The 14,301-nt window shown below is 38.6% G+C and overlaps 1 protein-coding gene across 1 annotated transcript in view; it reads left to right on the top strand.

Annotated features, from left to right (window-relative positions):
• SGIP1 (SH3GL interacting endocytic adaptor 1) overlaps nt 1-14,301 on the top strand; it is a 166,518-nt gene that overhangs the window by 104,203 nt on the left and 48,014 nt on the right. Inside the window, exons 15-17 of the mRNA XM_054037211.1 lie at nt 1,857-2,312; nt 8,137-8,264; nt 10,004-10,130. Of these exons, the coding sequence (XP_053893186.1) occupies nt 1,857-2,312; nt 8,137-8,264; nt 10,004-10,130 (711 nt within the window). The remainder of the gene's footprint in view (nt 1-1,856; nt 2,313-8,136; nt 8,265-10,003; nt 10,131-14,301) is intronic.

Raw genomic sequence — 14,301 nt, 5'->3', positions numbered from 1 at the left:
TCTTGCACCCCAAACTCCTGTTGCTTTTCAATGGTAAGCTTGGGTGCGAAGTTAGGATTTAATCTAGAATTAGAAAATTTCAGTGTTGTTCATGCAGAGGTATGCCAAATAGCTTTGCTAACTACAATAATTGTAAAGATGTATGGTGAAAGAAATCTAGGCTATGTGGAATGCAACAGGAGTAAATGAGGTGCTTATAGCCGTATGTGGCTAGCAGACATAAATTTATCAACTAAAATCAGAACTGTATGTTTAAATAAAGAAATACAATCGTTCTTTGAAACAGATACATTGTATGGAAAACAATAGTTACATGAACATACAATGCAAATGTGGTATATTATTGATCCATTTAGTCATATAGAATCTCTATGCAATGAACTTAGTGCTCTATTCATCAATATCTTTATTCATACTCACGTATCTTCATTTTTCCATTTTATAGCTATGCAGTCAGATGGCAGTTGTCAACCTGCATAAAATAGCATTCATCAACAAGAGCAAATGAAATACGCAGCCATGTGTGACTATATATTTGCTGGCTTTTGGCTTGCAGCATATTTCAGTATGTGTATTAAATGTGGTAATACAGAAAGGTCTCTCTTTAAAATTGAATACATTTTACTCCCTAAAATACAGCATGAGTGGTTTTCTAAAATCTAAGAATATGCAATAGATGTAGATGGATGTACAAAGGAGGGTATGTAGTCATTATAGTAGTGGTGTAGTGGGTATAGCCAGGGACTCCTGGGTTTGACCATCTTTTGCCACTGCCTTTGAGACTTTGGACAGATCACTGTGTTAATCAGTTACCCCTTCATTAAATAAGTATAATACAACCTCCCTGGGGTGTGGTTAGGCTTGCTTAACTTTGAGATCTTCCATAAAAGATGCTTTACTGTGTAAGGTTTCAGAGTAGCAGCCGTGTTAGTCTGTATCCACAAAAAGAACAGGAGTACTTGTGGCACCTTAGAGACTAACAAATTTATTAGAGCATAAGCTTTCGTGGAAGTGGGCTGTAGTCCACTAAAGCTTATGCTCTAATAAATTTGTTAGTCTCTAAGGTGCCACAAGTACTCCTGTTCTTTTTATACTGTGTAAGTGTCCAGTCTGATCATCAATATTCCACAGTAAGAAGGACAGACAAAAATCTGAGTATTAGAGGAATGTGTGGAGTTTGTTTCCATTGGCTGCAATACAGCTAAGTTGATGAATTCTATTTCCATATTGGTTACAAGGCTAGATTTGCTCAAAAATTAACAACAAATGGTGCGTGAGGATTCAGTTCATGAGTAAAGCCTTTAAAAAACCTAGATCCACAGTAGGTTACAACTGAAATACGTACGCACTGCATACTGCATGTACATTGCCAGTATATTTTATAAGTGTTCCAAAATAATATATGTGCATGTATAAATATGCAGGTTATCTCAGGTGAATCTCAGGTTACTGTGCTGTGTGTGTATTTTTAAAATTTAGTAATAATTCACACAATGTTAAGTTATTTAGACAATGCATAAAGAACATCACTAGCCAATTATATATTTCAGTAGGATGCAGATATGATGTAAAGTAATATACAAGAAAGGTATACATATGGTATATAGTGCATGCTTTTTTCATATAATGTATATATTTTAATCCCATATATGCTTTTGTACATTGTGCATAACCGTATTACGTAGATATTTTCATGCACATGAACTAGATCTCCAATAGCTGGTAAGAAAACATGCTTTTTAAGTATCTCTGCTGGAATGTAGCTGACTTTGGAAGCCCCATATAAATGTAGAGTATAGTGCAACTTCAGCTATACCATCAATATTAAAGTTTAAAATAAACTACTTTGATCACAGGAAGTGACCAGACAGCAACAGAGGTCAAAAGTGACAAACTACCATCAATCAATGACTTGGACAGCATTTTTGGTCCAGTATTATCCCCCAAGTCTATTGCTGTTAATGCAGAAGATAAGTGGGTCAATTTTTCTGATCAGTCCCCGGAAAACGTAACAGCAGAGTTGACTTCAAGGGAAAAAGTGGTGTCCCCACCTGTGGCATCAGAAATCCCAGCTGAATCTCCAGCTGTTGAAACCTCCCGCAATGTTCCATCACCTCTCAATTTAGAAGAGGTTCAGAAGAAAATTTCTGAGCAAACCCACGTTAAAGATGATAACTTAGAATCAACAGCATCTCCTAAAGATTTTGGGTTGGGACAAAGAGCTACACCACCTCCCCCTCCACCACCTACCTACAGAACAGTGGTGTCATCACCTGGACCCAGCCCTATCAGTGGCACAGGAAGCACCAGTGGTATGTCTTATAGCTTGAGTGTGCTTCAGTGTGCCCATGAATGCCTTTTTGCTGCAGTGTGAACACAACCTTTTAGCTGCTCTTAGCTGGCTTTTAAGCATCAGTCATTCCCTTTTGTTTGATTGTACTGTGCCCCCAGTGGCGTATTCTTTTCATATAATGCTCTTGTGGTCCAAGTCGAGCTTGTACCGTAGATATCATGTTTCCTTTTACCCTGTCATTGTTGAATGTCTGACATGAAAGGGGGAGTTGTGACTCCGCAAATCAGACTCCAAGGTGTAAATCTAGACAGCTTTTCACCAAAGATCATGTTTATTGCCTTAAATAAGTGCACGTGCTCAACAGTTTGAACTTCTCTCCCAGATATCCACCTGTGATACATGAATATTTGCAGAGCCCCAAACTGCTGACAGCCCCAGAATTTGGCACAGTTGCCAGCCTGCCATAATGTCCTCCAGGAACTGCAAAATAAACAAAAATAGTGGAAAAACAGACAAATCTTTGCTGACTTTTCAGAAAACAAAACTGTCACTTTTAAGTAAAGCAGGAAATTCTTTGAATTCACTGTCTGTTCATATGAGACACTGACAGCATATGTGCAGCCAAGTCACGTTAAAGGCTAACTAACAAAGCCAAATAAACAGAAGCCCTGCAGATATAAGTTGTGATGCAATAAATTCAGTATATCTCTACTTCACCATTCTGAGAATGTCCTTGAGAATCCTAGATAGTGCGAGGCTGAACTAGTCTTTGATAAATGGCTTTTTAAAGTAAACACTGTAGAGTAAAACATGGATTTGTTTGAAGTTTGCTGGTTGATTGGCTTCACCAGTTTAATTCTAAATTGGTATACGTCCATTAGGTCAAATTACCTTGTTGGAGGTTGGTTTTCCCAGTGTCTTTCATGTCCTTCTCAAGAGGGGTACAACTTGATCACCTTATTTTTAATGACTAAAAGGCTTGTCTACGTGGGGAAATTTACTGGCAGAACTATACCAGTATAAATATACTGCTGAAATTATACCAGTACCTGTCTCCACATGGACATAACACCATAAGCTAACCCAGCAAAAGGCACTCTTTTCTTGGAATAAGAATGTCCACATGGGAAGTTAAAGCAGTATAACTATAGAGGTATAATTATACCAGTTTAGTTCTGCTGGTCAACTTCCCCATGTAGACAAGCCCTAAGCAAGATAGAAGTTATTGGTATTTGTAGAAAAAAAATCCCATGTTTTACACTGGGCACTGATGCTAGTGTTGAACATGTTGATTTGAAATTCTTTGTTTGCATTAGTGCATTTCCCACTTAAAACAGATATTTTCTGATTACTTTAATTGAGTAGTTTTGGTTTTAATTGTATGTATAAGCATTTCTGTGGTATTCAGCAATGTAGTGTCTGAGGGCATGAAAAACTGGAGAACGCTCCTGAGTTAGATTTTGCATCCTTTTCACATTCTCATCTTCATGTGGCAGAATGTAACTCTCAATGAAATCCCCCAGGTGGGGGGGGGGGGGGTTAACTAATCCTGACTTCTGCCCTGGAGGTGAGCATTTCAGTGGTGGGTAAAATGATTTTTCTGTGTTGGGTTTGTAACGTGCTCTGTACTGCAAGGTACTGATCACACTTAATGTCTGTTGGAGTTGAGGGTGCTCCACACTTTGTGAGAGAGGGACCCTAGACACTGGTGATATTTTTGTTTAGCACCAGCTGTTTCCTGAGTTCTGTACAATGCACAGAAATACAGACGTTCCCTGCTCTGAAGTGTTTGCACTCTAAAAGCAGGCACACAGAAGATGTAGCGCATTGGAAAATGTGGGGCTACCTCCTGTAATAATTATAAACCCCTTATAAACACTGCAGAATTGGATTTTTTTTAGGATGGATTTCTATGAGGAGAGGGTGGTGGCTTGGGGGACTGGGATAAAGAGGATGTTCCACACAAAGGGGGGCAGCATGGAACATACTATGCAGATGGGAGTGAGAGAAACTTAAAACCATTGTCATTTAACAGTACCCAGTGATGACCATACTACTATGGGGTAAGGTGGAATTCTGAACATGCTGTATATATGTTCATTAAACAATGTATTCCTTCATTTTGCTGTGTTTTTGAAGATCCATCCTCTTTTCCCTGATAGCTGTGTGTTGGCCTTTGTGTGTGTGATTAACAGACCACTATTCTTGTAGCATGTGATCAGTCAGCATATGTCTGACCTCCTTGATAATGCTGATGTGGGAAGCCACCCTACAAGAATGTGGGATGCAGAATGCCTTGTGTGACTTTTAAAGGGCCAGCAGTTGAGAAGATTACCATTGGTGGAGGGCAAGTTTGACAGTTTGGGTTTGTATAAGTCCCTTCCCTACTCATTTCAGCCACATCCTTGTGTTCTCCTGATCTGTGCTATAATAAGTACTTCTCCAAACTCTGAACAGGCCTTTCTCCCACTCCGTTCCAAATTCTTTGGTGATATTCCTTTATCTGCTAGGCTCTGACTAACTGGGCATTCAGGTTCCACTTGCTTTGGGATGTCCTCAGGTCAGAGCTGTCCCCGAATGTGTTGTCTTTCTATTCCTGGGAAGTCCTGGAAGCTGTGAGATTTGAGTACAGCAGCAGGGGCTCTTGGCTCTGCTCAAACACCAAAATGGAGGCCTGTTGGGGGTCATAAGAGGAAAAGATGGAGAGGTCCTTGCCTCAGCCATCTAAACCTTAAAAAAAAAAAAAAAAAGGTGGGAGGGGAGAGACGTGAGGGACGGGGATTTGGCTTCTGATCCTTATTTGAGGCGGATGATTGGGTTGGTTCTTTTTGTTCCAAATTAGTTGGCTAATCTCTAATTTTTAACCCTTTCAGTAGTCCATTGAAGAAACACACACATATGCTCACCCATGTGTGTTATGCATATCTATTTTTTAGTTTCTGCTTATGCTTTACTTTAAGTAGAGTGATGTTGGATATGTTCCAGAGCTATAAAATGGTTTGATGGCAGAACATTTTTTTAAAGGCAAAGAATTCTGTAGCTCTGCAGCTATAATTGGATTTTGCAGATGTGGGATTACATTCAGTTACATATTGATTAGTGGAATTCTGCTGCATATGCTTGGTGCAGAAAGTGGTTTAGAAGCGCAGTGGAATTCAAGGGATCCTGAATGTTTCAAGAACAAATATCATCCATTTTAAAATTCTTATATCTAGAAAATTAACAATTGTTGCTTCTCTAACTACTTAAAACATTAATATGGATAAATACAAGTTATAATCCTATCCCCTTAGAATTCCTGTAGTCCTGTTAGAATAATTCCTTCTTGAAGGGCAATAAGTTTTTTATGGTCTGAAGTCAGGGCCGGCTACAGGCACCAGCCCAGCAAGCAGATGCTTGGGGCGGCCAAGGGGTAGGGGAGGCACGTTGGGCTGTTCGGCGGCAATTCAGTGGCGGGTCCCTCTCGGAGGGAAGCACCTGCCGCCAAATTCCCACTGAAGAAGAAAGCGGCGCAGTGGAGCTGCCGCTGGAGTGCCCCGATCGCAATTGCGATCACGGCTTCTTTTTTTTCCCCTGCCGCTTGGGGCGGTAAAAACCCTGGAGCCAGTTCTGTCCGAAGGGGAAAATTTTCAAACACTGGTGCCTCAGTTTAGTCTCCTAAATCCAATTTTAGGCTCCTAAATAGAAGTGGCTTGATTTTCCAAAGTGCAGAAATTGGTGGCCAAGATTTTAAAAAAGCAGAACCTAACTTTTGACCCAAGATTTTATGTAACATAGGGGCAAATTTTTGTTTCTATAAATTTCATTTTCAAACTTCCATGTTTTTAAATTAATCAAATGTTAGATTCTTATGGCAAATGATTCTGTTTTAAATGGAAAAATGAAAAACAAAGCAGCCCATCCTAATATATAGTTAGAAAATTAGACAGTACAATGCCAAACAGAATGTGCTTTCAAGTATTCTGTAAAACTCATTAACAACAGTCCTGAAAGACCCAATGTATGTATCCTTAATCTTCGGATTTTTCTACTTAGAGGTGTCGGTAAATCTTAGTTTAGGGGTTGAAGGAGTTTTAAAGATATTTTTGCACAATACACTATAAAATGTACTAAACTTATCCTGGTATGTTAAATTTTCTTAGTTACATCAAAATAGTATGTCAAGTATTCTGTTAAGTACCCCATCTCATTCCTTTTTATTAAGTTGCAGCTAGTCGATCTTCACAGCAAGGTGACACTGATCAATGACAAAATGAAACATTTGAGCTTCACAGTTAGCTACTTAACATTTGTCTTTTATGGTAACTGTATTTTTTTTAAATAATTTTCTTAAATGGATTCTTTGGGGCTCTCCAGAGACCTTATAACATTCTGCGCTTTCCCCATTCTGGTCCTCACTCTTGCTTAATGATTGCCATCTTACAATAATAGGCAATGAAATTAAAATTAAAAGATTTGTGCAAGGTTTGTCCCCATCAAAACCACTTCTGCCAAGTTTTTTTTTTTAAACCGGGTAGTCATTCAGAGTCAGTTATCTGAAATGTCATCTTTGTTAACCTCAGCCTTTATCAGCAGCATAACCAGGATTTGATAGAGCATCACTGTAATTTTGTAACAAAGATCAAAAAGGAACAAATCCGAAGTAAAACTTGAATATATCATGTATTCAGCATCAAGAATTAAGCCCAATCTTACACACCATTATGGTCACCATAGTGCCTACTGCAGTTATTTCAATGCCCTCCATACTACTGTGCTTACAATGAGGAAAAACTGAGAGAAATTCAGTCTCTCCAGCTATAAAATAGGATAAATTCTTCCCAGTCAGTTATGTCCTGGCCACCATACTAGCAAATAATGCTGGCTGAAAACATTTTTTTTAAAGCTGTTTCGTAGCATGGACCTTCCCCCTCCCACCCACTCACCCTCTCAGTGGTTTGCACAGTGCTATTGTTTTAAATGTTCAGTGAATTCTAAGAAAATCTCTCTCTCTCTCCTGTCTTGCATTTACAATCTTTCATGTAAATCCATGAAGATGTCTGAAATAACAAATGTCTTACACCAATGAATATGCTTGAGAAAAGCAGGCCCCCACTGCACGTACATATGAAAATTGTCTCCTTACTACAGAAAATATATTAGTAAATGTCAATTACTAAAAGTTTTTTCCCCTCATCCAAAAAACATGTGAATGTATCAACATTTTGAATTTAAAACATTCAGAGGTAGAGAAGAGAGACTTGCATACATACAACCAGAAGAGAAATCAGGGGCTAAGGAAAGAGATTGTGAAAGTTAAACTGAAAAATATTGTTACGATATCAGTAGTTGCCTCTCATAGTAACTCACTGCAATAAACAGAAGTACAAAGTAACCACTTGCTCCCAAACTGTCAGCATGTAATTTACAGACATGATACTGGTGTTCAAGAGAGAAGATTTAAAACTTCTGATACTTCAAATATAAAAATAAAATTTTTCACCATGGAGCAAATTTTAGCCTCTGATTTTGTGTTCAGAAAATCACACCAACAAAGTCTGCATTACCATGTGCACGTGCAAATTTAGAGCTTGGTAGGAAGTCAGCTCAAACCAGAACTTTCATACTGTAATTCCACAGCAGATCATTGAGTTTTGGGTTTTAACCTTCTTGGTTATCAGCTGTAACTTACTCTTCCACACTGCCACGTTTATAGATTGACTTGCAATGCGGTAGCTATGAATGTGAGTTGGAAGCTGGATTAGTATTTGTTTGCTTGATAGCACGCAGTACGCTGTGGGGAGTTTGGTGTTGAGAGAGCAGCTTGAGTTTAATCTTGTATTTATAGTCTGTGTTTATTTCAGGTTCTTCATCTCCGGCTCGGCCAGCGACTCCACTGGCTGCCTGCAGCAGCACCACGCCACCGCCTCCTCCACCTCGGCCCCCATCTCGGCCAAAACTGCCTCCAGGGAAGCCTGGAGTTGGCGATGTGGTATGTTCACCCTTTTCATAACCACTAATGAGAGAGGGAATTCAAAATGAATCAGGAATTTCGTGTTTGTTTCCAGTCTGATAAAACAAGTTAATAGAACTGAGCAAGTAATTCATAGCAAATAAATAAGTCTGCAAATGGTCCCTGACCAGTTCAGTTTTCTATAATTTATTCATCATTGGAAATTACACATGGGAGAATTTCTGTGAATGATTCTCGATTTGCTGATGGCTTGCTAACAGTTCACTGTGAGTATTCAATATGTGCAGTATGAGCTGCTTGGTAGTTTTGATTGGACAGAGTAGACTGTCTGTTCCCTGATTTGGATACAGCCTAACTCTTAGAATCAAGATTTTTGGTGTAAATACTCATGTTTATGAATTCAAGATTCACTTTCCTAACACGTTTTCTGACATTGCCTTAAAATGTGCTATTTGTTGAAACATTCCTGCCACTAAATTTGTTCACTAGAATGTTTGCAGAAGGCCAACACAAAAGGGACACCAGTGCAGCCAAAGTGAATTATTTTTGAGTTAATAATTTTTTTTCAGCTAGTTATTCAGTCCTACAAGTTAAAAACCAAGAGTATCCTGCAGTAAAGTGTAGATTGTCTTTAAATGATGGAAGATGGCACACTCACGCACATGTTTTACACATCCTAAAACTTTCATTCAATTGAAAATCCTCAGAAATGATCATGTGATTATAATAGGTTGCTGTTCTTGTGCCAACAGAATTAGCAAGTATTCTAGTTTGCATGGGACTTAGTATCATTCTTACAGTATTTTGCTTAAGTGTCTTGTCATAGGAACACTGGGAAATCCTGATTGGCTGGTGAGGAGGGGAAAGATGTGTTCTAGTCTTGGTGGTATATCACACTACAATAATTATCCTGTGTCCCCATTTTTAAATGCTGTATAAAAAAAGAACAAAATGTATCATTAAAATGGTATGATTTGTAATGCTGTAAAATATTTCTACAAACCTTCTCTATATTAATGCATTGTGGAATTAAGGCCCATTCCTGAAAGCACATTGCATGTAGAACTCTCAGTACTGTTTAGAACTCTACTAGCCAGCGAGAGTTTGGCCTGCAGAAGGATTCCAGAATCATGCCCTGAAAAAATAATTTTCTTTCTTTCTTTGGATGTATACGTATATCTTTTCATCACAGTGGGTTGCTCCACTAGGACCTAATGCACACTTACTGCTTCAAGTGATTTATCACAAGGTTTAATGTGTGTGAATCCAGCCACAAGTGGCAACTCATTAAATATTTACTTTGTGTGGTATTTACCCATAACATACCATCCGTCCTGCATTTTCTAGTCTTAAATTGCCATCTCGTAGTTACATGGTCTTGCGGGGTCTAAAGCAAATGCTGGGCCTTCCATGTCTGGAATTCTCTCGTCTCTCTCCTGCTTGGTTTAAAATTTTATAGCACTGCCAATTTTTTGAAAATTGTAAAAATACTTTGTGGCCCAAGAGGAGAAAACAAACTTAGACTTGCAAGACAGAATTTTTCATTGATTTTCCTAGGCCCTATCTTCTTTAAAGCCTCATTTGTATTAAAGGTGTGAGACCCATTAAGATCCACATTATTTACTGTGGGTGAAGAAGGTATTAAGATTACTGGTATATAAAAGTCTTATGTCTGTGTTCAAAGGCATCTCTTTATATTTGGTGTAAATGTTACAGTATGTATATTTTTAATCTTGCGTTATTTTGTTTTTCTACAGTCCAGGCCTTTTAGCCCTCCTGTTCACTCATCCAGTCCTCCTCCGGTAGCACCGTTAGCCCGTGCTGAAAGTACTTCTTCCATATCATCCACCAATTCCTTGAGTGCAGCCACTACTCCCACAGTTGGTAAAAACCACAGGTTTCTTTTGTAATCTTTTGTAGAGTTGAATGGCTTTTTAAAAAAAATGAGTTTCTGAAACCCTCTACTTTGTTGTATCATTTTCTAAATTTTTGCTTTCATGTTCATATTCTTTTAAATCAGTTTTAAGTGAAAGAAATATGAACTATAAACTATTACCCAGCCTATATAGGAGTTTTCTTATTCTGTTGGATATAAAAGTGTGTTAAGAGTATGGGTATTTGGTAAAAGTAAAAGATCTCACCAATGAGGTATGGTGTTAGTTTTAATTGATATCTGTAAACTTAGTCAAAAGAAGAATGGGAACATTTTTCTTTTCTTTTTTGGCAGGAGGCGGGTTGGGGGAGCCAAGCTTTGAAATTGGATGATGGCATCCTGGAAACAATTACTCCTAAACCATGTCAAGTTTTCAATCTGATATTTGCCTTTAAAGTGGTAGATAGCAAAACTTTGGGGTCTTGCAAAAGCTTTAGAACTTTTCAAAACAACTAGGGTTTCTGATACATCTTAGAACTTGGAAAAAATGGCGCAGTTTCCTTCTAGAGGAAACTAAAACACTCTTTAAAAACTTGATTCACTTGCTAAGTAGATTAGGTAACACTTTCTGTAGTGTGAAAAAATAAATACAAAAAATATTGTAAGGCTGACAGCTCCTAGGTTTGGATGCTTTTGAGTCATGGCTTTCTCCCTCTGGGGCTCCTCCCTCCTCTTTCTTGGTACAAGAAACTCTTTTATTCTCTCTGTCTCTGCGTCTTTCTCATTTACGAGGTTTTTGCTCCATCTCCTCATATGGACTCTTATCTGCTGCAGACGCAGGTCAATTTTTTCTCCTCTCTCATATTCCCTCTGTCTTCATCAGGATACCTCTCTCTCGCTTCTGTAGATCTTCAATCCCTTCTCTGTTCCAGGTGTTCTCCTCATTTTCCATTGTTTTTGCCCCTTATCTCTGTCCCACTGTCATCGCCACCATCTGACTGAACTATGTCTTGCCAGTTCTCCTATTGCTTGCTGCTTACATTCTCCATTTTCTTTCAGGACCATTTTCAGTTCAGTTACTATATGGGATTTGCTTCATGGGGAAACGGGACTTGCACTGCCACTGAAATTGTTTTTCCTGGTTAGTCTGAAATAAACAGTGTAGCTCTTTCCCCATGGAAACCAATTTGCTATTGTTGAATGTTCAAACCCAGGACATCTGAAAATCAAAATGAATTAACTCAAGTGTGTGTGTTGTCCCCACTTTGATATTGAATGGCGTTACTTTTGGAGAGCCTTGAAGTATAGTATTAACAACAGGCTTTATTCCTAGGCTTTATTCCCAATACAAAGAGAGGATTTTAGGAATTGTTTTTGTTTGTTTGAAAATGGAGGTGGTTTGAGCTGAACCCTAGATTCAACCTTTCTTCTCAAACGTGGAGAAAGTCTAGATCTGAATGTTTGCAGTTTGCATCTGTCTCTGGTTAAAACCCAAGGGCATTTTCATTTCTTTATTTATTGTTTGCTGTAGCTTTGATTTATTATGTCTCCATTCTACCATTTTTTTTCACTTTCCACTAGCCTTCTTTATGTTTGTATCCTCTGTTCCCACTTCCTGGTGTCACCATTACAGCAGTAGCATGTCCCTGAAATAAATGTATTTCAATCAGTCAGCATATAATTTATTAAATCCAAATTAGGATGTATTTTCCTCTACTGCACAGAGCAAGGATCCATGCTCTGTATGTACTAAATGTCATGAGGACTAAATGGCAAAAAATGTGTGATTTGTAATTCTCATATAGCAGCTCTGAAATTGGTATTCATTAACATAGGTTTTCATTTAATATTTGGATCCTTATCAGTGAGCACACTTTGAAAATAGAATAGCAGATAGCATAAAGAAAGCAAGGGTAAATAAAGAGCAAGCTGATTTGTGTTTCAGATATGCTATGAAAAGTTTGAATGAAATTTAGATGAGTCTCCGGGCAGGTCAAACTGTTGAGATAAATATGCCATGTTTTGCCAACACTTCAGCATTCATGTTCTCACTAGATTGAACAATCTTTTCCAATGTAAGAAAAATAAAAATGCTTCCCCTCAGTAATCATGTTGAATTCCTTTCTACCTATTTAATTTCTTGGACATATATACTTTGTCAGTGGAAGGAAAATCTCTCTGCTTCTCTCATATATGATTTTCATTCCATTCCTTCAGTCGGTATTGAATGTACCAGGAGGAGAACACAGGACAATGTTACAAAAATACTTCCTTTAAGGTTCTAGCACAAAAAAGCAGCTACTGGTATTTAATTACCCTTTTCATTGTTGGATTGTACTTTTGGGGGATGAAAGCAATACTAGTTGAGGTGAAGGTTACAGCTTTGAGCATCAGAATCAAGGTTATTGGGGTATAACTTTGGTACGAGTTAATTACTCTGAGTGATAGGTGAACTGCAAAAGGTTCAGAGGTTTGATCAGAGCAGCATCCAAAAATGAGATGCTTATTATAACCATCACTGAACTATCTAAACTTCTCTTGTTTAAAAATCAGGTGGTTAATCTCACAAGAAGTAAGTAGCTTTTGTCTGAATAAGGGGTTAAGAATCTGATCTTCCTAATTATACTGAGATAGTTCCCACATCAAGATAATAAATTAATTTTTTCTTGTGCACTAGGAGCACACAGTACAATTACCGTAAAAATAAGAGAGCCTGCACAACTGCATATCACAAGATCTATGGAATGTTCTGTTGGGTGCCATCTTGGATTTGTTCCTTCAGGAAATTAATCCCCGTGGCTGCTGCTTAAGCTTTTAAAGTGTTGGGTTTTTTCAGTTTTAGTAGACGTAGGCAATGCTTCCAATAAACAATATTTAAATTGCTTTGAAGATCCACCCTTCTAAAAGCTGCCTAAGTGACCCTAGGCACTGACACTTCACCTGGAGCAAATTGAAAATTGTGGCTCCTAGATTGCCCCACAAAATTCCACTCAGTCCTGTAGGATTTCAACACTTTTGAAGAGGTAACAGTGCAGGGAAGCTGCTTCCTTTTTGGTAAAGCAAGTGCGGAAGGAACAGTTCTGTCAGGAATCTTCCCTCCCCTGCCCCTCCCATTTTTTCTAATGGCCCCTGCGTATGTTGGATCTCTAATTTGAAAGAAGTAATATTTTTGCATGCGGGAGTATACGTACTAGAAAGGGCAAGTCTAATTCCTTCATCGGGGGCTCACTCAGCCAGTCACAGTATATCTCTACATACCATGGCATCATTACAGGGTTCCTATTTAACACAGATGAGTTGTTACTGAATAAATTCTTCAATGCACTAGCCACAGACAGGATTTTCTTTAGCATCAGGAATGAATGTCTTCTCCCTTCATCTTTTTAGTAAACAAGTGTCTTTATTGTAGTCGTTGACAGGACAGCCATGCACCCCATTTCACGTTCTAGTTCCTCTGTGTCCATATGAACCCTCTTTCTGAGTAGTGCTGGAATGTGGGAGCATATTCCTCAAATATCTTTGTTTTGCCGAAGTCCTTCTTCATTTGTCCCATGTCACAAGCCACGTGGGAGTGCTTATTGCTTTCTCCCAGAAGCAGAGTGGTTCTGAGGGGTGATTGAGATTCTGTTAATTTAAAATCAAAATGTATCCTTGTCATATTACCTGGAAGTGTGCACAGATGTTAGCAGAGAAAGCAGAGGTAGGAGGTTTCTTGAGAGGTATCAGCAGTTCAGAAGCATGGCTAAACCTTTCATGGATTAGTGTGTTGTCATTTTATATAAAGGTGATTCAAGTGCCACTCAGAAAACAACTGCAACCCATCCCAGGATTCCCCAGTGTAATAGAAGGGTTAATGTGTGACACTCTCTATGGCAGCTGAATATGCCATTGACTGCTTCCATTTTGAGCGAATGTTGATTTTTTTGCTACAAATTAATAGGGACAGAGGCAGCTGGTAGCAACTATGCTAAAGCAAATAAAGTTGTATGTTTTTGCTGCCAAAAGAGTGTTGAATAAGAGCATAAGAATGGCCATACTGGGCCATAAAAATGGTCCATCTAGGCCAGGATCCTGTCTTCCGATAGTGGACACTGTCGGATGCTTCAGAGGGAATGAGCAGAGCAACTATCAAGTGATCGTCCAGTCCCAGCTTGTGGCAGTCAGAGGTTTAGGGATGTCCAG

Source organism: Malaclemys terrapin, chromosome 8 (genome assembly GCF_027887155.1).
Source record: "Malaclemys terrapin pileata isolate rMalTer1 chromosome 8, rMalTer1.hap1, whole genome shotgun sequence".
NCBI classification, from domain to species: Eukaryota; Metazoa; Chordata; order Testudines; family Emydidae; genus Malaclemys; species Malaclemys terrapin.
This window is presented reverse-complemented; position numbering and strand designations above follow the sequence as displayed.